At 38.1% G+C, this 23000-nt stretch overlaps 1 protein-coding gene across 3 annotated transcripts in view; it reads left to right on the top strand.

The window, feature by feature from the left end:
* Window positions 1-23000, top strand: part of HDLBP (high density lipoprotein binding protein) — a 62377-nt gene that overhangs the window by 24436 nt on the left and 14941 nt on the right. For all 3 annotated transcript variants that reach the window (XM_081329526.1, XM_081329527.1, XM_081329528.1), the window contains exons 2-18: window positions 1677-1741; window positions 4749-4861; window positions 8136-8287; window positions 8853-9068; window positions 10514-10720; window positions 12482-12697; window positions 13243-13449; window positions 13927-14034; window positions 14771-14875; window positions 15258-15336; window positions 15892-16031; window positions 17056-17160; window positions 17627-17740; window positions 18900-18986; window positions 19160-19291; window positions 21496-21714; window positions 22688-22909. In XM_081329526.1, the coding sequence (XP_081185652.1) occupies window positions 4786-4861; window positions 8136-8287; window positions 8853-9068; window positions 10514-10720; window positions 12482-12697; window positions 13243-13449; window positions 13927-14034; window positions 14771-14875; window positions 15258-15336; window positions 15892-16031; window positions 17056-17160; window positions 17627-17740; window positions 18900-18986; window positions 19160-19291; window positions 21496-21714; window positions 22688-22909 (2385 nt within the window). In that variant the 5' untranslated portion in view covers window positions 1677-1741; window positions 4749-4785. The remainder of the gene's footprint in view (window positions 1-1676; window positions 1742-4748; window positions 4862-8135; window positions 8288-8852; window positions 9069-10513; window positions 10721-12481; window positions 12698-13242; window positions 13450-13926; window positions 14035-14770; window positions 14876-15257; window positions 15337-15891; window positions 16032-17055; window positions 17161-17626; window positions 17741-18899; window positions 18987-19159; window positions 19292-21495; window positions 21715-22687; window positions 22910-23000) is intronic.

Raw genomic sequence — 23000 nt, 5'->3', positions numbered from 1 at the left:
ACCAGGGACTGGTTCCATGGAGAGAGGTTTTTCCACGGACTGGAGGGTGCGTGGTTTTGTGTGCTGCCTGCATCTCACAGATGGGGCTTTGCTTGTTTGTGCGGACCAGTTGATGGCATGCCGCAGCCCAGTATTGTTTGGGGACCCCTGCTTTACAGTACCTCACCCAGAAAGCATATTGCACTTCCTCCTTTCAATAGAATAGATAAATGAATAAGTAATTATTTTCCCTCACTGAACCCAGATTCCTCCTTTAATATTTTTCTTACTTTGGGACATTCTTATTTATTTAACATTCTTTAATTTATATGAGAAAAATTTAACAACCTCCACATATTTTCTATAAGTATAAAATGGAATGTACAGTTATTCACCTGTCACGTATGTAAGATGGCGGGGGGAGAAAGACTAAATATTTGGAGGTTTAAAATACTGGACCGGCTAGGTGTTCATTTGATGTGCACAACTGGCTAATCTGGTGAGATTTGCCTTCTATCTTTTTCTCACATTAATAGTTGTGTTTTATATGAGTAGCTTATATCTATGTAACTTTCAGATGTATCTTTGGTTTTTAAGTTTCTGATTGATTTACAACCCTTTCTACTTCGTTTTCTGTTTTTCAATTTTTTCTATCCCATTTTAAATTTTTACAGAGCAGACTTTTTCTGATTGTTTAAGTTTCCCTTTATTTGGCATTTTGTGTTTCTAATAATTTTATGTGGAAATCTACCGGTAGGGTTTTTTTTGTCATTGTAGTATTCAGTCCAGTTTTTTTGCTTTGCTTTCCCAATGTTCTATCCTTAATCAGTAGTTCGTTGTCCAAAGTCTCTTTTGCAAAAGAGCACCAGAAGCCGATTTTACTTGAGAAACATTCCACAGATAGTCCTTGGCTTATGACTAATCGTTTAACACCTGTTTGTAGTTATGAAAGCCTGGAAAGAGATGCTTTCGGACCTGTAAAGCGTCTCCAACCATACGAAAATGTCACACTCCTTGTCCCCTGACATCACATGATTGTGATCTGGGCACTTAATAACCCGTTGACATTTATGACCAGATTTCTCAATCATGTGATCGCAATTTGTAATCCTCTCTGAAAAAGATTGAAATTAATTTTAGTGTAGATATATAAAAAAAGAAATATTGGATATACAAATGAAAGTGACTTGTTAAAGTTGTCAGCAGACTTGTGAGAAGAGAATATGAAGAGTGACCTGCCTAAACTCTTTATATAAGATTTACAAAAGGGTCTTATTAAAGTTGTCAAAGGTTTAGTGAGAAGAGATAAAATAACTTGGTTCAGGATGGAAACCTGATGAATCCTATTTGATACCTCTCTTAAGTATGATTCAGAACTATTTACAAACAACTTTCGGTTGTGATTGCTCAATCTGTCCCACATACATGTTTCACCATATAGATTCATTTAAATTAACTCAGAAAAGCTAAACTTTTGCCAGGATTTTAAAACTATGGGGCATTGAAATGTCAGTGAACAAATATGTCTTCTTGTGATGGGGCAGAATGACTCTTGTTTAAAAAACAGATCACAGATAATGTACGGTTTGTTTTAGTCCTGTCTCAACGTTATTTAACTGATTTTCAGGCTAATTACATTGTATTATTGGATATGTAATAATATTGCCACAACTGAGTACCTTTATTCTCTCAAACAGAAGCTGGCAGGCTGAAAAATAGGCAGTGCACAGGACGGACTTTCTGGCTACTGACCATTTAGCTGGTAAGTTTGTAGTTCTCTGTTAAAATGATTCCCAAACTTTGGTCTAAGAGCCTTTCCAACAGTTGGCCTTAGTAGTGCCTATTGATTCTTTATGGAATCCACAAGATATAGATAATTTGCCATATTGTTTTAAGTAGGATATTTATAGCATCTTTGTTATGTCCAAACCAATAAAGTTTGCATTTATGCTTCACATCTTACCTTTCCACAGAACTGGAAAAACGTAGCCAAATGTGAAACACTGTAGAAAACATTCTGAGTCCTTTTTGCAGAATTGTATGAACAAAAACTAAAATATTCCATTCCTAATGTATTGATTAAGAAGGAAAGCAAAACTATTAGCTTATGGAACATTTTACATTTTAAAAACAATTTACAGGCTGTTTTTTTAAGGACAGCAAATATAATGTATACAATTAAAGTGAAAATCTTACATACTGGGACTAGCTCATAAAGAACATAAGAAGAAGAAGGAGAAGGAGAAGAAGAAGAAGAAGAAGGAGGAGGAGGAGGAGGAGGAGGAGGAGGAGGAAGGCAGGAAGGAAACCCTATACCATTTCAGGCAAATGGCTGTCCAGTCTCTTCTTAAAAACATCCAGTGTTGGAACGTTCACCACTTCTGGAGGCAGGTTGTTCCACTGGTTAATTGTTCTAACTGTCAGGAAGTTTCTCCTTAGTTCTAGGTTGCTTCTCTCCTGAAAAGATGCATTTACCTTCAGTGAAAGTGGAAAGGCATTACGTAGCTCTTCTTATATTTAGATGTTGCCTAATTTTTACAACAGGCGATAACGTTTTTTAAAAGTACCATTCACACAACACGTAATTATCCCCGCTACATGGAGATTATGAATAGAGAGAATTTGTGTGTATATTAAGTGCCAAATGTCACAAACGAATGTTGGTTGCATTGCTGTTTATTAGAAATTGGACAGCTATATATTGATGCACCTAAAACTGGCTATTCCAAATATATTAGTCTGGCTGATGAGCTAGCAAAGCCGTTTTCTTTAATTCAGTATTTCAATAATGAAATGTCAATTAATTCAAAATATTGTTTCATATACAGCCAAGTTGATCATGAATTAGAAATCTCATGGCTGGCAGAGGCTTTATAATGTTTTTGATAGAAAAATCCCTGATCTAGAAGGCCAGGAATTTTGTTAGCTATTAAAGTTTAATGGGCTTGGTACTCTCTCTTCTCATCCACATAAAGCCTTCAGGTGAGATTATTCTTCACCATGGGTTAAGATATCATTGCAGGATCCAATCTAGGTTGGTCATTGGGACCAGAAGTTTAGACTTCTGAGCTTTTGGATTCATGCTGGAGCCCATCCTCAGGGAACTTCTCTCTGGCAGAGTGTATGTGCTTTGGGCTATTCTGTGTCTGGTGTTCTTATGGTGCCTGTTGTGTATGGCTTTTTAGATGTAGATTGGGGTATTGATGTCTGGCTATTAAGTCATTGGCTGTTGTTTCCTTCTGCTGTCAAGCCCTTGCCTCCTAAGTACTTATAAGCTAGGGGTAAATCAGCACTCCTGTTGACTGAAGAGGGGCCCATTACCAGGCTTCAGTCAATTTTGCAGAGGTATTAAGATTGTAGGATGAGCAGGCACAAAAACAGTCAGGGAAGGGATTCAAGCCTGGAAAAGGGCCCTACTCCTGTTGACAGAGAGAGTCTATTTTGGATCCTGTCATTCAAAGAACTCTTGACTGTTGGGATCCAGAAGAAGAGCCTTTTCTGCTGCAGTGCCTGCCTGCCCTTTGGAACATCTTACCCTCTGGGTAAGATCTGTTCCCATACTCCTATCCTTCCACAAGAGCCTGAAGATCTGGCTCTGGTCACATGGGAGATTTCCATGCTGAAAGTGGCTGCTAGATTGATGGCAGATTCCACCTCCCCCCCCTTGCTCTCTACTTTCCACCCATCTATTTTTCTGTACATCGTATTGCGTCGTATTTTTTGTACATCGTATTAATGTACTCTTGTATTTCTTTCATTGTTTATTTTATTCTATTATTTTACTTCTGTTTCATTTGCACTCTTTTCATTTCTTCCTTTTTATTATTGTAAGCTGCCTAGAGTAACCCCATGGCAAATTAGGCGACAAATAAATCTAATAAATAAACAATAAATATATAAAATAGTTGTATAAATTAGTCTTTTGTTCACATAGGCCTTTCTATGGCCTTTTCTATCTTGATCACTCACTAGATGTGTGAATTCCCCCCCTCCCCCCCAGAATTCCATGGTCAATTTTATCACTGAGAATTCTGCAAGCTAAAGTACATAAATGTGAAAAGTGCCAGGGTAGGAAGGTACTAATTATAGTAGATAACTGATTTAAATCATCTTCAAATGTTTATCTGAATGTGGAATGACTTGAAACTGCCCCTATATCACCACTTGTTTAGATGGAAAGTCAGAAGGGTGAGCTGCTCTAATGTTCACTTATATGAAAGGAAACCTCTTTATGTAAACCAGGATGTTGCTTTCTATGTGAAGGATGATGAGAGAGAGTCTAAGCGTGCAACCTTGTTCTCTGTTTACTTTCAGACCTCATATATCTCAGTTGCATGTTTTGCAGGCATCATTGGTCATTTCATATTTCATAAAGCTAAAAATCCGATATTCATTAATGTGAAAACAACTGCAGATGTTATTGCAACTTTGTGACTTGGATCCAGTAGGAAGAAAAAAATGATAGCATTTTATGTCTGTTGCTAATAGAAAAATGATGTTGTAAAAGGAAGACCAATTAAAAAAGAAACAGTGATTTCATCATATCAGTCTTGTACTAAATAAACTAGTAAAGGTACTATGCTATAGACAAATTATGTTGTAGTGTGGAGACCACCTTTGTTTGCTCAACCAAGATCAATTGTACATCTTCAAAACAAGTGGCTAAAATTGTTCCTCTGTTACAGTGTATTTCCTATTTTCTGTCTCTTTCCTTTTTTAATGGCACCATACTGGGAGTTATCATGACAGTTTTTCTTTCCTACCATCAGTGGCATACCCGGATTGTGTGTGAGTGGGAAATCAACCATGAGCTCCGTGGCAGTTTTGACCCAGGAAAGTTTTGCTGAACATCGTAGTGGCCTTGCTCAGCAGCAAGTGAAAGGTAAAAAAACAAAACAAGGTTATTACAAAATCCCATGTGATAACAGCTGCACAGAAATATTATCTTGCTATTTAATTGCTTTGTTACTTGGAGGAGGATGGTTAAGGTTTCTTGTTCTTTGATTCTGGAGAATCAAAGATTAATTTAGATTAATGATAATATTTAGATTAATGATAATATAAGGGCTAAGAAGCTCTTGGAGCATAAATTAGATCAGACATGTCAAACTCGCAATGTCACGTGATGCTGTGTGACGTATCAGGACAGTTTTGCCATTGCCGGCAATGGGGTGGGCGCGCCTTCCACGTGACGCATCTGGCCCGTGGGTCGGCAGTTTGACACCCCTGAGTTAGATAATCTGTAGATACCAATTTTTTCAATTTTACTGAGCTATTTTTAGAAACATCTGTGCATTATAATCTTCATTCATTTTCTCCCTATATTAAATCTATATGCTGCCCATCTTGTTATCTAAAGCAACATTGGGAAGCTTATAATTTAAAATATATACTATTTTATATATAATAAACCATTCTTTTCCAGTGTAAGTCTCCAGATATTAGACTACAGATCCCACTACTGTATTTTCCGGCGTATAAGATGACTTTTTAACCCATGAAAATCTTCTCAAAAGTCGGGAGTCATCTTATACGCCTAGTTGTCTTATACACCGGAAAATACGGTAGTCTTATACAGCGAGTATAGCCCAAACCCTATACCCGTATTTTTCGGACCATAAGACGTACTTCCCCCCCCCAAAAGTAGGGGGGGGAAACGGGGGTGCGTCTTATGGTCCGAAGCTGATCCGTATGGCCAGCCCCAACCTCCGCAAGTGGAAAGCAAGGGAGATTGCCAGGAGCATGAATCGGCACATGCTGAGAAACACCGATCTCACGCTCCTGCAATCTCCCTCACTCAGTTTCAGCTTCCCTTGCTACAAGAGAAAGCAGGCTGAAACAGAGTGAGGGAGATTGCCAGGAATGCGAATCGGCTGATCTCGCGCTGCTGCAATCTCCCTCGTTTCAGCCTGCTTTCTCTTGTAGCAAGGGAAGCTGAAACCGAGTGAGGGAGCTTGCAGGAGCGCGAGATTGGCCGATTTGCGTTCCTGGCAATCTCCCTTGCTCCGTTTCAGCTTGCTTTCTACAAGAGAAAGCCGGGCCGCAGGGCCGCCTCCGCAGGTACTGCTCTAACCTGGAGAGGGAAGGACAAAGAGGGAGGGAGGGAAGGAAGGAAGAAAGGAAGGAAGGAAGGAAGGAAGGAAGGAAGGAAGGAAGGAAGGGACAATGGGAGAGGGAGGGAGAGAGAGAAATAGAGAGAGAAAGAGGGAGAGAGAGAAGGAGAAAGAAATAGGAAGGGAGAGAAAGAGAGAGAGACAAGGAGAAAAAGAGGGAGGGAAATAGAGGGAGAGAGAAAGGGAGAAAGGGAAAGAAAAATAGAGAGGGAGAGAAAGGGAGAGAGAGAGAAGGAGAAAGAAAGGGAGGGAAATAGAGGGAGAAAGAGAAAGAGGGAGAGCGAAAAAGAGAGGGAGAGAAAGAAAGGGAGAGAGAGAAGGGGAGAGAAGGAGAAAGAAGGAGGGAAATAGAGGGAGAGAGAGAAAGGGAGAAATAGAGGGAAAGAGAAAAATAGAGAGGGAGAGAAAGGGAGAGAGAGACAAGGAGAAAGAAAGGGAGGGAAATAGAGGGAGAGAGAAAGGGAGAAATAGAGGTAAAGAGAAAAATAGGGAGAGAAAGAGGGAGAGGGAGAGAGAGGAGAGAGAAAGAAAGAGGGAGGGGGAGAGAGAGAAAGAGAAGGAGAGAGAGAAATTAAATTAGTAACATGATTGTTATGTGAATCTGGTTTCCCCACTAACTTTGCTTGTCAGAAGGTTGCAAAAGGCGATCACATGACCCTGGAACAATGTGACCATCATAAATATGAATTGATTGCCAAGCATCCGAATGTAAATCACATGACCCTGGGGATGCTGCAATGGTCATAAGTGTGAAAAATGGTCATAAGTCACTTTTTTCAGTGCTGTCGTAACTTTGAACGGTCACTAAGTGAATCATTGTAAGCCGAGGACTACCTGTACTTTATCATTTTTTTTTCCTTTTTTGCGGGGGGTGTGTGTGTCAAGTTTTTGACACCTTGCTGGGTGACTGGTGGTACTCAGACATTGCCTTGTCCTAAAAGTGGTACAATGGATGAAAAGGTTGAAAAGCCCTGTTTTAGTATACCAGTACTATTTGGTTCAGAATATTTTTTTTCTTGTTTGCCTGCTCTAAAAACTGGGTGCGTCTTATGGTCAGGTGCGTCTTATGGTCCGAAAAATACGCTAATTTAACAGGAAAAGTAGGGGGTCGTCTTATACGCCCAGTCGTCTTATACGCTGGAAAATACGGTATTTGCTATCCTGCTAGTATAGTTTGAGGCAAGATTAATGGATAGAGACTCTTGAGGAAGTTATTTGCCAAAATTATCTTCAGACATTTTCAAGTTGCCATTCACAGTGCCCATATCTGGCCTTCATAGTACTGAGTTCAGAAAGGCATAACATATGCTAAAATGTGTCTGATGTCTTATTATTATGTTTAATTGTTCTTTAGTACAGTAACATCAGTTCTTATCCAGAGAGAAAAAGACATTAAAAGTGGCATTCCAACTATATAGCATAAAATAAAGGACTGTGTAAATGAAATAACACTGAATTTAAAAATCCATGGAATTTCAGTTTGTGCACAATTGTAGTTAAATATCAGATGAATTTGTGGTTGATGAATCAATACAAAAAACGGGAATATAAAATATCAACAATTCAAACAAGAAAAAAATGTTAACCTTCCAATCTTGTTGTTTAGTAACAATCTGAGGTCTGATATAGAACCACTGAGTGTTAGTAGTTTGGAATGAATTCTCATTTATGGCAGTTTTGATATTATAGGAAATTGATTTGGTCATTGTTTATAACAAACCTACATATCAAGATACAGCCACCTCACAATAAGTGTTAGTCACAGGTATAGTTTTCTTTTGATGGGATAAACTCTAGTTATCTGTAAAACATGTTTTCCTTATCTCCTGATAGAAATTATCTACTAATTGATGGATTAGTAAATAGAAAACAGCTTGGTTTCAATTTGGTGTTTCTCACTATTGTATTAAATCTATATTTTTAACTTAACAAATTAAGAATACCATGTGTAAATATTCAGATGGTGGGGGAAGAGATAGTATATAGTCTGTGGACCATTGTCTTTAAAATCCTTCTTTTGTTTCCTTGCTTTTGCCACTGTAGTTACAGCTTTAAATGCTGAAGAAGAGAATGATCCTCCAACATACAAAGATGCCTTCCCCCCTCTCCCTGAGAAAGCTTGTTTGGAGCCAGCCCAGGAACCTGCTGGTGCCTGGAGTAAAATCCGACCAATCAAGGCTTCTGTTATCACTCAGGTCAGTACAAAGAACGTTTTCTCCCCTTCAGTGTGAAACCTTGTTCAGGCATTTAGAAAAATGACCTTCAGGATGGCTATCATTGTGGGAGGGAAAATGTAAGCAGAAGAACTGTTTGAGTACTCCTAAGGCCTTTCCCTGAAATATATCAACAGATAAGTGTTGTGCAGTTCTGTAGAATTCTGTAGTTACAGAGTGAGGCATCTTCTGTGTATTGGTCCCTTTTAGTGAAAGACATGGCCTCTCAAATTAGATGCTACAACATTACTCCTATACTAATGTATTAAAATATATAGAAAAGCTAGCCTCATAAAATAACCTAAACAGAAAAATTAAATGTATTTTCTTGGGGGGATGGAATAGTAGGTTCCCATATTTATGCAACATTTTGTTCCCACTAATTCGGTCCTGTAAATTTAAACAAATTCAACAGAATTTGCCCCAAGGTAAGTAGGTTTAAGATTGCACCAAAAATATTTGTTGCAGAACTGGCTGCAAATTTGGGAGAGGGAGCATGTCCTTTTAGAAATTTCCAATTGAAGAAACATTTGTTTCATATGAGCAGGTATTCCATGTGCCACTAGAAGAGAGGAAGTACAAGGATATGAACCAGTTTGGGGAAGGAGAGCAAGCCAAAATCTGCTTAGACATCATGCAGAAGACAGGAGCTCACCTGGAGCTATCTCTTGCAAAAGATCAAGGATTATCAATAATGGTCTCTGGCAAACTGGAAGCAGTGATGAAGGCTCGGAAGGAAATTGTAGCTCGGCTTCAGACCCAGGTGAGTGATTTGATTCTCCCTATGATGTTATTCTGCAATGGAGATTTAAAGATGTAGTGCCCACTGAGCCAATATGTTGTGAACCAACTCATGTACTGTAGAGCAGGCGTCCCCAACCCCCTGGCCGTGGACTGCTACTGGTCTGGGGCCTGTTGGAACTGGGCCGCGCAAGTGAGCAAATCTTCATCTGCACATGCGTGGGATCTAGGTAGCATGTGAAAAACACACACACCGACCCATGAAAAGAATTGTTTTCCACGAAGCTGGTTCCTGGTGCCCAAAAGGTTGGAGACCATTGCTGCAGAGTTCTTGGTGCTTTCTGAGCTTAGTTTTCTTGCAGACCTTTGCAGGAGGCATGGTATGAAATGACTGCAAGTAAACAACCAAGCTCAGAGAGCATCGAGAGTTCCATAGTTCAACCTTGAGCTACAGATATTCTCTTCTATTGGTATCATATGTACTGCATCCTAAGAGCCCATAAGGAAGGCTTAAAGAATGCCAGGTTTCCGATAAAATACAGTTCAAATATTTCTTTATTTTATTTTATTATTTTATCATTTTATTTCTGACTGTGTACCTTACCAGAAGCAACCAAAGCAAGTGTTGGGTTTTGAAAGTATGAATTTAGTGATAAGTTATTCAAGCATAGCTGACTTCTTAAGAATAATCAATATAGTTTAAGTTTTCATAGTAAAAGCTGATCTTTTGAGGGGTATCAACTTTTCCCCTTCTGAAAATTGGTACTCTGATAGAAAAAAGAATGGAATTCTATCTTTTTTTTGTTAAAGTCATTAAACAAACTGTTGTAAGTCAAGGACTACCTGCTTAGAGAAAAGAGTCTCAATAATAATGGTGACTTAAACCGTAAAAGGCATTATAGGTAGTAATCAGCATTTTGATTGTACCTGGAAACCATTAGTTAGCTAGTAAAGTGACCAAATAAGTGATTCCTCTACAGGTATGACTTTCATTTGTCTTGTTCATATACTAAGCAATAAAATTTATGTTGGAATTTATCACTGTGAGTAGATCTATAGACAGACAGGCAGCAGGCAGGCAAGCAAGCAGGGATTAATGTTGTGCTAGAAATAGGGTTATGAATGCAATTGGGTAAGTCAGTAACTAGATATATAAATGAGAGGACAGGGCAGGATTTTGATTTATTCTAAAGTGAGGGGAAATAATGGAACATACAGTTTCCCTCCCAGTTACTTGAAGTGTCAGTTTGTATCTGGGCAGCATATGAGCAAACCCTATGTCCCTTAAGTTTGTTTATAGCAAAATTTCACAAATACTATTTTCCATTGCTACTCTATAATATTGAAAGAAAGATTCCCTCCTCTCTTACCATAGTTAAAAGCAATATGCTGAATTGCTTGGTGAAATGCATCTGTATTGTTAAATTAAAAGTGTGGTTTCACTTTAGTACATGCACTTTTTTATAGGCTTCAGCAACAGTTGCCATTCCCAAAGAACATCATCGCTTTGTGATTGGGAAAAATGGAGAGAAGTTACAGGATCTTGAGCTTAAAACTGCCACAAAAATTCAGATCCCCCGCCCGGAGGACCCCAGCAACCAGATCAAGATCACTGGCACCAAGGAAGGGATTGAGAAAGCTCGACATGAGATTCTTTTGATTTCTGCTGAGCAGGTAAACTATATTTTTGGTTTTATAATTGCTGAAGTGATTCTGACAACACTAGATCAAATAATCCTTTTTCTAAGGGAACATTGCTTAGGCCATGCTGGAGTTCATTCAGACTTATGTTGAGCAATAAATTGCTTAAAAAGTACTTACCAAATTTCACTGTTTAGAAAGATAGTGCATGTTACAAGAAGATTGCTGTTTTAATGTTTGTCACAATTTATAATCATCTAACTGTCTAAAATCAAATTCGGTTAAAATTTATCAGAATTATTTCTGATATGCCTATTGGGGGTTAAATATCTAGATGATTTACATACAAAGTATGTAATTAGCTGTTATCTAATATTCCTGTTAGAAGGCAAAAGAATATAAAAAGTCGTTCTGAAAATCTGGCTATTTGCCCTCTTCATATATTGATGGTTTCTTATAGTAGTTACATTTCTCCCTTGCCTCCTTAGATTTCTTTAATGTGAAATAGTTATTTTTTATGCATGCATTTACAAAGCTTTCATGATGATGATCACATTCATAATTTCAATCTCTGCAAATACCGTGATGTGTCAAGTGATGTTGTTAATGAAGTGACTTAAGGCCATAATGGAGCCTGCTTATCACAATCAAAATGGCTTATCCATACAGCCGACCAGTGGTGGGATTCAGTCATTTCACAGCACTTTGGCAGAACCGGTAGCTAATTTTTTGTTCCCCAGGCCCAGAATGGACTTCCGGAAGCGGCATCCACACAGAGAATCGGTTGTTCACATATTTGAATCCCACCACTGCGGCCAACCTGATTTAGGAACACTTTTGTGGCAGCTGTTAAGCAGCTGCTATGGTCATAAAGCAGCCATTGTTGTAAAGCAAACCAATGGTTTGCTATGGTCCGGTTTGGCCAAAAGCCAGAAGGAAATTCTGGTTTTCAGAAAAACCATTGTAAACCACAGTCCTGTGATGGTGGGATGCAAGCAAGCAGCCATAAATGTGGGCCAGATGCCGAGCACCCTGCATGTGATCGTGTGACCATGGGTATAGGTCAGCTGTTGGAATTTTGGAATCAGGTCGTAAGCACCCCCAGGGAGGTCCATTGTAACTTGAAACTGTTGCTAAGTGACCAGTTGTAAGTCAAGGACTATTTATTTTATTATATTTTTATCTGGCCTTTATTACCTTATAGTTGACTGAAGGCAGTGAACATACATAAATATTCCTTCTTCCTCCTATATTCCCCACAACAACCCTGTGAGGTGGGCTGGACTGAGAGAGAGTGACTGGCCCACAGTCAGCTAGCTGGCTTTCGTGCCTATGGTTGGAAAAGAACTCACAAACTTCTGTTTTCTAGGCCAGCACCGTAACATTATACCAGCTCTCAATCTACCTTGGTGCATAATCACAAAGTACTTGGTGTTTATATGGACTGTTAAACTTGATTACATGTTAAATTATATGAAATCATGTTACTTTATTCCATCCTTGTCACCTCAATTTTATTCTATTTCTTCTTTGTTCTCAATTCCTTTTGCCTTAAAGATCGTTTCTCCCTAGCACTTCTAACAAGTTAGCAAGGTTGCTCATCCAACTCCCCCACCGCAACTTTCCCCCCACCGCCAGTCATTCTTAGAACAGATACTTTGTGATAAAGTGAAATAAAGTTTCAGAATGAGGATCTACAGAAGTAGGAAGCACATGCAGAAGCCTCACATTCTTTTCTTGCAGTATTGTAGTGTGTGGTGTATATATGTGTAAAAATGTGGTTTTATTTTCCAGGATAAGCGTGCGGTAGAGAGGCTTGAGTTGGAGAAAGTATACCATCCTTTTATTGCTGGTCCTTTCAACAAGCTGGTGAGTGAAATCATGCAGGAGACTGGAACGCGCATAAATATCCCACCACCCAGCGTCAACAGAACGGAGATAGTCTTCACTGGAGAGAAGGAGCAGCTGGCTCAAGCAGTGGCTCGTGTTAAAAAGATCTACGAGGAGAAGGTATGGTGTTTCACGGGGTCTGTACAAAGCTGTACCTTTCATTTTAATTAACTTCAAACACTAGGATTACAAGTGAGAACTTGAGACTATTCCTTTCCCAAGTTGCAATACTTGATACACTGATAAACAAGAAATAGCAGTGCAAAGATCATGGTAGAGGTGCAAGGGAGACTAGCTGTTACATCAGGATTGGAGAAATAAGTGACTGAGGAGGATGTGATGAACTATAGCTTGGGGTTTGACTTCCATTCGAAAGGGCTGATGAGAGTCCACAGTTTTTGGTCTGCCTGTTCTGACATGATTGGTCACAAGCCTGCAGCTCTAGCAGACATAGTGCAGCTCCAGCATCAGATAAACTATGACTTCCTGTGGTAGACTATAGCTTTTCATTTGTAAAGCATATATAAATCAAAGGCTTGTAGGGTACCTGCCCTATTTTGATCCTATTTGGGCAAAATTAGTTTCTCTGTTCTTTGATCTACAGCTCCCTTAGTTCAATGGCTTTTCAAGTAACTTGTCATTTCCTGGCTGATACTTCCCTACAGAAGAAGAAGACTACCACCATTGCTGTGGAGGTGAAGAAGTCCCAGCACAAGTATGTCATTGGCCCTAAAGGGAACTCCCTGCAGGAGATCTTGGAGAAAACTGGAGTCTCGGTTGAAATCCCCCCCACTGATAGCAGCTCAGAGACTGTGATACTGCGTGGCGAACCTGAAAAGCTTGGACAGGCATTGACGGAAGTTTATGCCAAGGTATCAAGAGTGCCACTCAGCAAGGCCTTTCTTTTACGGACAACTGATTTGACTAATTAGACTTTTATAAGAAAATAAATTTCTAACTTACTTAGAATATAAGTAATGTGCTCAGCAGTAATGCAAAATAATTATAGTCAAAATCAATTGTGTGATTAGTTGCCTGTGATCTGTGTAGCAGACTACATTGCCTCTGAAGATGTCACCCACAATGGCCAGCAAAATGTCAGGAAATGTTTTGTCTAGACCGAAGTCAGTAAACTCTAAATCCTAACACTAGCCAGTTGTGTGATAATTTTATTATTGTGACATATGAAGGTTGCAGTATCATGTTTTGAATAGATTTCAGAACACTGCTGTCATGAGTATTAGATTGGGAAATAAATTGAAATTGTCAGTATCAGAATCAGTTGTCGATATCAATATGTACTGCTTATGGAATGATAAATTTCTTCATACAACCAATGTCTTTTATAGGCGAACAGTTTCACAGTCTCATCTGTCTCAGCCCCCTCTTGGCTTCATCGTTTCATCATTGGCAAGAAGGGGCAAAACCTGGCCAAAATCACACAACAAATGCCAAAGGTATGAGTTCATAAATGTGGATTCTTACATTAACATTGAATTTGAGAAATTGTTGGAAAGAGAAGCTCAAGAGATGTACATACATATATTTCATACAGCTGATACCAAATATATTGAGAAAACATTTGACAAAATGTTCACCCCCCCCCCCCAAAGAATAGAGAAGAATGAGTTGAACTGCAAAGTTTTGTGAAATGTTTTTTTAGGATACCTTTAAGTTGTCTGTTGTGAGCAGTAGGGTGAATAAAAGTTGACAGCAAGACTGAAAATGAGAAAATAGGTTCCTTTTTTTTGCATCTTTTAGTTTTAATAACGATAGATTTTCAAAAACACTTAGGCATTTTAAAAATCAAAGTACTTCATCAAGACCAAATTGAAGTTAATAAAATGGCAGTTAAAACAAGCTATTTTCATTGAAAAATGTGAACTTTTTAGTCAAAACTTACATTGCAATTAGGGATAGAGTTTCACAGAGAGGGTGTCAGCACTGGGAAAGTTCTGTCCATTTCTTCTTTGAAAGCATGGGTATATAGATGGGCTCTTTGGTAGTTGCTTAAATTTCATTTTTCAGTTGGTGTTTACCTACTGTTTTGTCCGAGAGGCTATTTGAGTTGCCATCTTTAAAAATGACAACAGAGGCTTTTAAGATGTTTATAATTGCAGATTAGGAGAAACAAAAAGCACAGGTTAATTTGTTTGCTTTCATTCTGATAGTGAACTACATCTATTTTTAAAGGTTCATATAGAATTCACTGAAGGGGAAGATAAAATCACTCTGGAAGGACCCACAGAAGATGTGAATGTGGCTCAAGATCAGATTGAGAGCATGGTCAAGGATCTGGTGAGTTCAGAAGCCATAACTTTTCAAGTTTATCAAGTGGAAAATATTAAAAGCTATCAGTACAGCTTGAAAACAGTTACTCTTAGAATAAATATATTTTGAATATTGTAACAAAGTAAGATTGCTTTGTTCAGTGGGATTTTCAGCTGATGGTATATATGTGCTTATGATTGCATGGCGGAAAGGACGGTAAAGGGCTGTCTGAGAACAAGTTCTGAGTAAGCAAAGTAGCCCAAAAGATATAGTATGTACTAAATTAATTTAGATGTACATATGGATTTAATAATGATTACTTAAGTATATACGTTGATATTGCTGCCATATTTCTTTTGGAGTAGAGACTTACAATGTCCATAATTTTGATTAAACTCTGCTTTTGCAGATTAATAGGATGGATTACACAGAAATCAACATAGATCACAAATTCCACAGACACCTCATTGGAAAGAGCGGAGCCAATAGTGAGTTAAATGTTATTTAGGTCTCTAGAAATGAGCTGTCCTAGAGAATTAATTTTATATTTGGCAACTGTAACAATGGGGGGGGGGGGTCCTTTATAAAACAATCGTTTAATTGTAATTGTAATTTGATATGGAGAATAAACACATTTTGGAAAAAGATATTTTAGAAACGTCTTTCTTTTCTCTTCCTTCTCAGTTATTTTCTTTTACATAGACAGTACTTTTCCAGTATTCTTTAAAAAACCTCTATGTTTATTAAACATTAAACTTCAAATTCTGCTATGTTATTCTCTATGAATATTGCCTTAGGACTGGGGTAGGCAACCTTGGCTCTTTTATGACTCATGGACTTCAACTCCCAGAATTCCTGAGCCAGCACAGCTGGCTCAGGAATTCTGGAAGTTGAAGTCCACGAGTCATAAAAGAGCCAAGGTTGTCTACCCCTGCCTTAGGACAACAGTAACCCTTAAACATCCCTTGTTCTAAAACTCAGAAATCTTGGGTGTAGCATTTTTGCAATACAAAATGGTGCTATTAGCTTTGTTTAATTTGCAGTCAACAGAATTAAGGATCAGTATAAAGTATCTGTGCGGATCCCTCCGGACAATGAGAAAAGCAATCTCATCAGAATAGAAGGAGACCCCCAGGGAGTTCAAGAGGCCAAGAGAGAGCTGTTGGATCTTGCATCACGTATGGTGAGTCATGGGAGGAGAGGCTGTGATGAGAAGGAAGAGAAAGTTCATTATTATTGAAGATTTTTGCGAGTCTTTAGTACACACATTGACATAGCATGCTTAACTAGGTCAGATGATCCCTAGTAACTGTGTTCACATACAAGCTAACTGTTCTTTGTTAACTTTTATTTTTGTGGGGGGAAGGATTATTTTGGTTATTTTGGGATTTATTGTAGTATTAGTACTCAAAAGTGGATAAATTCAGAGGGCAAAAGCGCATTGTGTAATCTTAGCCATACATTCTGTACCTGAATAATAATAAGGTGTTATGAAAGTGTAAATTGTCTAAACAAGGTATAGTGAAGCCTCAGTTTCACTGATTGGGGAGGGATTTCCATTAAATCATGGTGTCCCTTATTTTAATACTCTGATTAAACAGATACTCTCAATTGAAATGACACCTATATACTACTAAAATTCTCATGTCTGTAACCAGGGCAAAACAGTGTACCACAGGGCAATACTTTTCCAACCAAAGTGCCTCAAATGTGCTAATTTACAGTTCAAAATCCAGAGCCCATGACTCCCGTGGAATTGAAATTTAGCAAATTTTACACAACATTTTATGACAAAAATGATCATGGAGCATTTTGTGACCTAATATAAAATGTCATAAAATATTTCCTATGGTCAACTCCTCATGTTTGACTGTGCTATATAGTTCATTATGTGCTACTTTCAAGGCAGATACATCTCTAAATATTTCCCAGATTTTTAAAGAATTTTTCTAATATATTAGGAACTGCCATTGTTGAAGGCGTTAAGAATCTAGTAAGAAAATATCTGAAACAATGACCCAGCGGGTCATGGGTTATCTAGTTATATCAAAAGTTTGCAAAATAAGGTTCTGTTAACCCAGGGGTTTACTGTGTTTTGATTAATTGATAGGTCAAATAGACTGTATTTTGGGAATAGTCGATGATATGTATTTTCTTCAGTAGTATTACTCATACAGAATATTTTTCTTTCTATCACCACCCCCTAGGAAAATGAACGCACAAAGGACTTGATCATTGAGCAGAAATTTCATAGAACTATTATTGGACAGAAAGGTGAAAGGATTCGGGACACCCGGGATAAATTTCCAGAGGTACCATAATTATACACGTGTGTTTATATATAAATATTGATTTTATTAAAAAAAAAATATACCCATAAATTATACACAATAGTTTTTAAAAAATGTATATGCATATGCATATACAAATATGTATGTAAATAAATACTTGAATTGTTACTGATGACTTGGTTCTATAAGGTTCTGTAATAGTGGTAGAAACCATCATCCCTGACATGCCTATTATTCAGCCCATAGGCTGAATAGATTATTCAGATTTTTTACACCTTTTTTCATACTGCTTCCTTTACATCCAGTCTTAATCCAGCAGATCTGAGTGATGTCGTTTATAGCAATAAAACAGCACAGAGCTAGAAGAACCACAGAAAAACAGGGTAACATGGATTCCACAATTCAGAAATAGTCTCTGGTGTCACAAATGAATAAACAAATGCAGTTGTCTTTACAACTAAAACATTTAAATTGAGCTTTCTTGCAGGTTATTATCAACTTCCCAGATCCATCACACAAGAGTGATATTGTCCAATTTAGAGGACCCAAGAATGAGGTGGAAAAATGCACAAAATACATGCAGAAAATGGTGGCAGATTTGGTAGGTGATATTTACATTTTCCCCCTCTGTAATTGCGTCAGAATTGTGGCTAACCTTAAGAAATCAATATTTTTTAAATAATTGGAGATACTTTGCTATATTTTATAATATTAGTGTCTTAGATTTTATTCATATGTTTGGGAACAAATTATTAAGCTGATCAACCACATAACCAGGAAGCATGAAATATAAAATGCAACTGATATTTACAAAATTATAATTTCTATTGTACCTAACTTAAAACGAGTTTACATTTCATTCTAAGGGCTAATAGCTATTGATAGCTGTATACTCCATGAATATGTCCAATTCCCTTTTAAAATCATCTAGGCCAATTTGCTACACAACGTACTATATGGAACCTAGGGTGTGCTTTAACTATGAAGACGTGATTTCTTTAACTATCCTGATTCTGCTATTAGTGCATTTTAGTAAAAGAAAAAATAATTTTTTTCTTCAGTCCTATTATTTATGATTATGAATCCTTCATTCCTTCACAAAAATAAAAAGGAAAAAAGAGAGGAAAGAAAGAAACAGCCCTTCCCCGAAACATGTAAGAAGTGGTTCATTCTAATTTTTGAGCACATGATTAATTTTTGACACACAAAGCAATATTGATCAGACTTTAGTATTACATCAGAAGAGAGACAGCTTGTGAATAAAAAAATATTTTATATCTGGATTCATCCTATCTTTTCAACCTTGAAAAATGGTGTTTTTTTGCCCCTTCCATGTTTGATATTTCCGTATACTGATGCATTTCCAAGTTTTTCTAATAGGATTTAAAAGTGCATTCACATTTTTAATCATATTGATTTTTTGAAACATCATATCAACAAACATATGGATATCAAATCAAAATGGGGCAATAGTAGAACAAACCCGTATGAGTTTTTTATCACCTCACCCATTTTAAAATTGTCTAGTACGTCCACTAAATGTGCAAAAATAAACTTTTGCTGAATTTGCCTTGTGTTACTTAATATTCTTTTTAAGTTCATTGCTACTGATTTCTAATAATTATTTTAAAATTTTATTGATTTTGTTTAAGGATAATTAATGAGAATTGTAACAATCACATGCAATACAAATGGAATGGTATTTGTTGATATTTCTCTGCGTCTCTGATTTATTGATCCTAACCTTTCTTTCTTAAAAGGTTGAGAATAGCTATTCTATTTCTGTTCCCATCTTCAAACAATTCCACAAGAACATCATTGGCAAAGGAGGTACAAATATTAAAAAGGTAAGATTACTTGAATTTTTCTTGAAATTATAGACTTTTCATTGCTCCAGAGCATTGATACTATCTCCTACTGATAGTGATGATGTGTCACTTTTACAGCAAAAAAGTGCATTATTTTGCTTAGAAAATAAACTATGCCTGTCCTCTCAACTTTTTTTAAACATTCACTGTAGATCCGTGAAGAATGCAACACTAAGATAGATCTACCAGCAGAGAACAGTAACTCGGAAACAATTGTCATCACAGGAAAACGAGCCAATTGTGAAGCTGCTCGCCATAGGATTCTCTCCATCCAGAAAGAACTGGTAGGAGAAACAAGGGTTAAGGGATATGGTTGTAGGTAGTACTTGACTTATCAGTGTCTGCCCCTTTATGGTCGCATGTCACAATTGCCATTGAGTGAAGTGTCTCACTTAATGACACCTATTCCTGCTCTTCCCAGTACAATTGTTAAACAAACATGCAGGCCATTAAGAGGAGCATGGGATGCCTTGAGGTGGGGGAGGCCCTTGGAGGCCTAGTGCAGGCGCAGGCCCATCTACTCTAAGCCTCCCAAGACTTCCCCCACTTCTAAAGTATCCAGCTTATACAAGGCTATGTTTTTTATGGAGGCTCCATAAACAAATGATGGGTTGTGGGAGAAAGCAAACATATTTTTAATGAGTTTTTGAAGCAGTGAATTTCAGTTATCTTCTTTCTCTAGGTTCTGAGGGGTCCTTGGTGCTCTCTGAGCTCGGTTGTTTTCTTGCAGATGTTTCAGACTAGATAACATCATCAGTGCTAGTAGGAGTGGGGTTTGCTCTCCGTTTTTATTCCAGTGCAGGGGTAGGTAACCTTGGCTCTTTTATGACTCATGGACTTCAACTCCTGAGCCAGCCATGCGTGCCTTGTCAGTGTTGGTCGGAGTGGTCTTGGTGGTTCTTTGGTTGGGCTGTTTACTGTCAGCTTGTTTGGCAGTTCCTTGACTGGAGTATTGTTTACTTCTTGATTGTTGGTCTGATGTTAATCTTGGTGTTAATCCATGCTAATCTGGGTGTTAATTGCTGGTGGGGAGGTGTTTTGGTCTTTTTGCTCCCTTTTTGGCTTATTGATTTTCTCTTTTGCACAGTATGTAGATGATGTTTATGTCTATGTGACTATTGATGGCCAATTTGTCAGAGTACCAGGCTTCCAGGAATTATCTAGCGTTTTTGGACTTGGCTTGGTCTCAGTGGTCACAGTTTCCCAATTTAAACTATGGTTAACTCTGTCCACATGCTGTGAAATTAAAGAGTTTTCATCAAAACCTTTGGTAGTCTTGAGAGCAAACATCACTCCCCACTAGTGCTGATGATGATACCTAGTTTGGGTAATGAAATCTCTCCAAGAGAACAACCAAGCTCAAGAGAGCACCAAGGATTCCTCATTTCGGTCCTGAGCTACAAATACTCTCCTTTAGCAGTGCTCTAGGTTTTTCCCCCTACATATTTATAGGCAGTTGGAAAAAGATCAAAACAGATAGGTAGTCCTTCAGCTATGACGGCCAGCCAAAATCAGTGGGGAAACCAGCAGAAAGTTGCAAGTCCCAGGCAGCTGACAAGCAGATTTGCAGTAAATGGCTATTGCTGGGTAGAAGAAGGAATAAAGGGTTGCACAGGAGGCCGAGGAGGCATGGTGTGAGCACAGTGCGGCTCAGGTGGCTTCTGCTGGGTGGGAGAAGGTGCACAAGAGTGCTGAGTAGCAGGAAGTCATGGCACAATCACAGTGGTCCTTGGCTTGGCAACTGTTGAGTTGGAAAGGGTGCACGAGGGTGTGTAAGTAACTAAGAAGAGTGTATGAGTGGCCAAGGAGCACAGTGTGGGCACAGCAAGCCTCATGGAAGGTGTGTGTGTGGCCTGTGAGGAGCCACACAAGCCCAGAAGGGCTCGTGAAGGATGTGCGAGTGGTAGAGACTTACCTGAGCAATTTGCAATATACCCTTCTGGCTTTCCCATTGACATTGTTTGTGGAAGCCAACAGGGAAGATCACAGTTTGCAATCATGTACCCTCAGAATGCTACAACTGTCTTAAGTGTGAACTGGTTGCCAACCACCCAGATCGTGATCGTGTGGTCATGGAGATGCTGGGACCACCAGAACCTCAAGGACCAGTAGTTACCAGCACTCATTAAGCACTATTGTAATTTGGAATTGTCACTGAATAAATTGTCATTAACCGAGGACTATCTGTATGCTCGTTATACAGTGAACTGAACACTAAATTAAATTTAATTAAAGATCTGTATGAATTTGAAAATTTCAGTATATGTTTTATCTTCCTGTTCTTTAGCTAGGTGGTGTTATTCCATTTTATTGTGAAAAGGACAATCTAGTAGAATTGACACAAAGTAGAAATGATGGTAATGCTGCCTGTTCTGAGCAAAAATAAATTAGAAACTTCCTAAGTTCATTCTCAGAGGGAAGGTACTCTCTGTACTTTCCAAACATTTTTATGTATGAATGAGATTTTTAAAAATATTTCTCTTCCTAGGCTAATATCACAGAGGTGGAAGTCTCCATTCCTTCTAAGCTACACAACTCACTCATTGGTGCCAAAGGCCGTTTTATCCGCTCCATCATGGAAGAATGCGGTGGCGTTCATATTCACTTCCCCACTGAAGGCTCAGGTAGTGATACAGTCACTATCAGGGGCCCTGCTCAGGATGTTGAAAAGGCGAAGAAACAACTCCTACAATTGGCTGAGGAAAAGGTGATAATATGAATTTGGAAAAAATAGATACGCATATACGTTCTCTCTCTCTTTATAGAATATGGCTTGATTTATTTGTTTTAAAGCCTGAACCAAATATACCTTATGTTGCCTGCCTCACTGACTGGAAGTTATTATCTTATGATTGGCTACGACATAAGTCTTCATTGCTTGAAATAATGTGTCAAAAGTAGACACAGCCTTTTTTATAATAGATCAAAGCTGTAAATCATCTGAGAATGGTTGCCTTACTCCTTCCCTACTAGGTTTCAGATGTCTGCATTTTTGCTTGTCCCCACTCTTCCCTAAGATTATTCTACCATTTTTCATTGTTGAATAAACCGAAAGGACAGAGTACATTAGGTTGAAAGAAAGTACTTTACCCAAGGTCATAAATAAACTGAGGTTCACAGCTAAGCAGGTTTTCCTGATCCAAGTTCAGTTTAGTCTCAATCACTTAAGAAAAGCTGAAACTCAGTAGAGATTATGCTTCACAGGGAAAGCATCTACATTTTATAGCTGAGTTTCCTAATAAACAGAAAAATCCAGAGTCTTGCTACCTGTCCAGGTATAGACAGTATTGAATCACATGGATCACTAGCAACTTTTTGTGTTCCACGATAGTTCTGTGTTTCTTTGAAAACTGATAATGCATACATATACTTACGATGTGGCCTCCCATGGTTCGAGTGCATGAATGTTTTGAAAGTCCAAAGAAATCCACTCAGGGCAAATGAAACAATGGAAACATAATTTAATTTTCACATGATTTATAGACATAGTTTAATTTGAATTTTCTTGTATATAGCACTATTCTTGTAGATGTTTCCCCTGAAGATTCTAATGTAAGACTTTTAGCTTTACTCAGATCAGTTACTCTTCACAAATATGTAGGCATGTTCATTTCTTTTTTCTTTTTTGCAAAAAGAAAGGGGATTTGAACAAATAGCTTCCATTTCTTTCTTCCATGTAGCAAACCAAGAGTTATACTGTGGACTTGCGGGCCAAACCAGAATATCATAAGTTCCTGATTGGAAAAGGTGGTGGCAATATTCGCAAGGTGCGGGATAACACTGGGGCTCGGATTATCTTTCCTACTTCAGAGGACAAAGATCAGGAACTCATTACTATCATGGGAACAGAAGAAGCTGTCAAGGAAGCCCAGAAAGAGCTGGAGGTACTCATTAAGAACCTGGTAAGGATCCCATCCTAATTTTCTTATTTATATAGTAATTACATTTCCACATTGACATGGGTTTAAAAACATTGTTGTTACATATGGCAAT

The sequence above is a fragment of the Vipera berus genome (assembly GCF_964194415.1).
Source record: "Vipera berus genome assembly, chromosome: 5".
Lineage (NCBI taxonomy): Eukaryota > Metazoa > Chordata > Lepidosauria > Squamata > Viperidae > Vipera > Vipera berus.
Note: the sequence above shows the minus strand (reverse complement) of the source record. Positions and strands in the feature narration are given on the sequence as shown.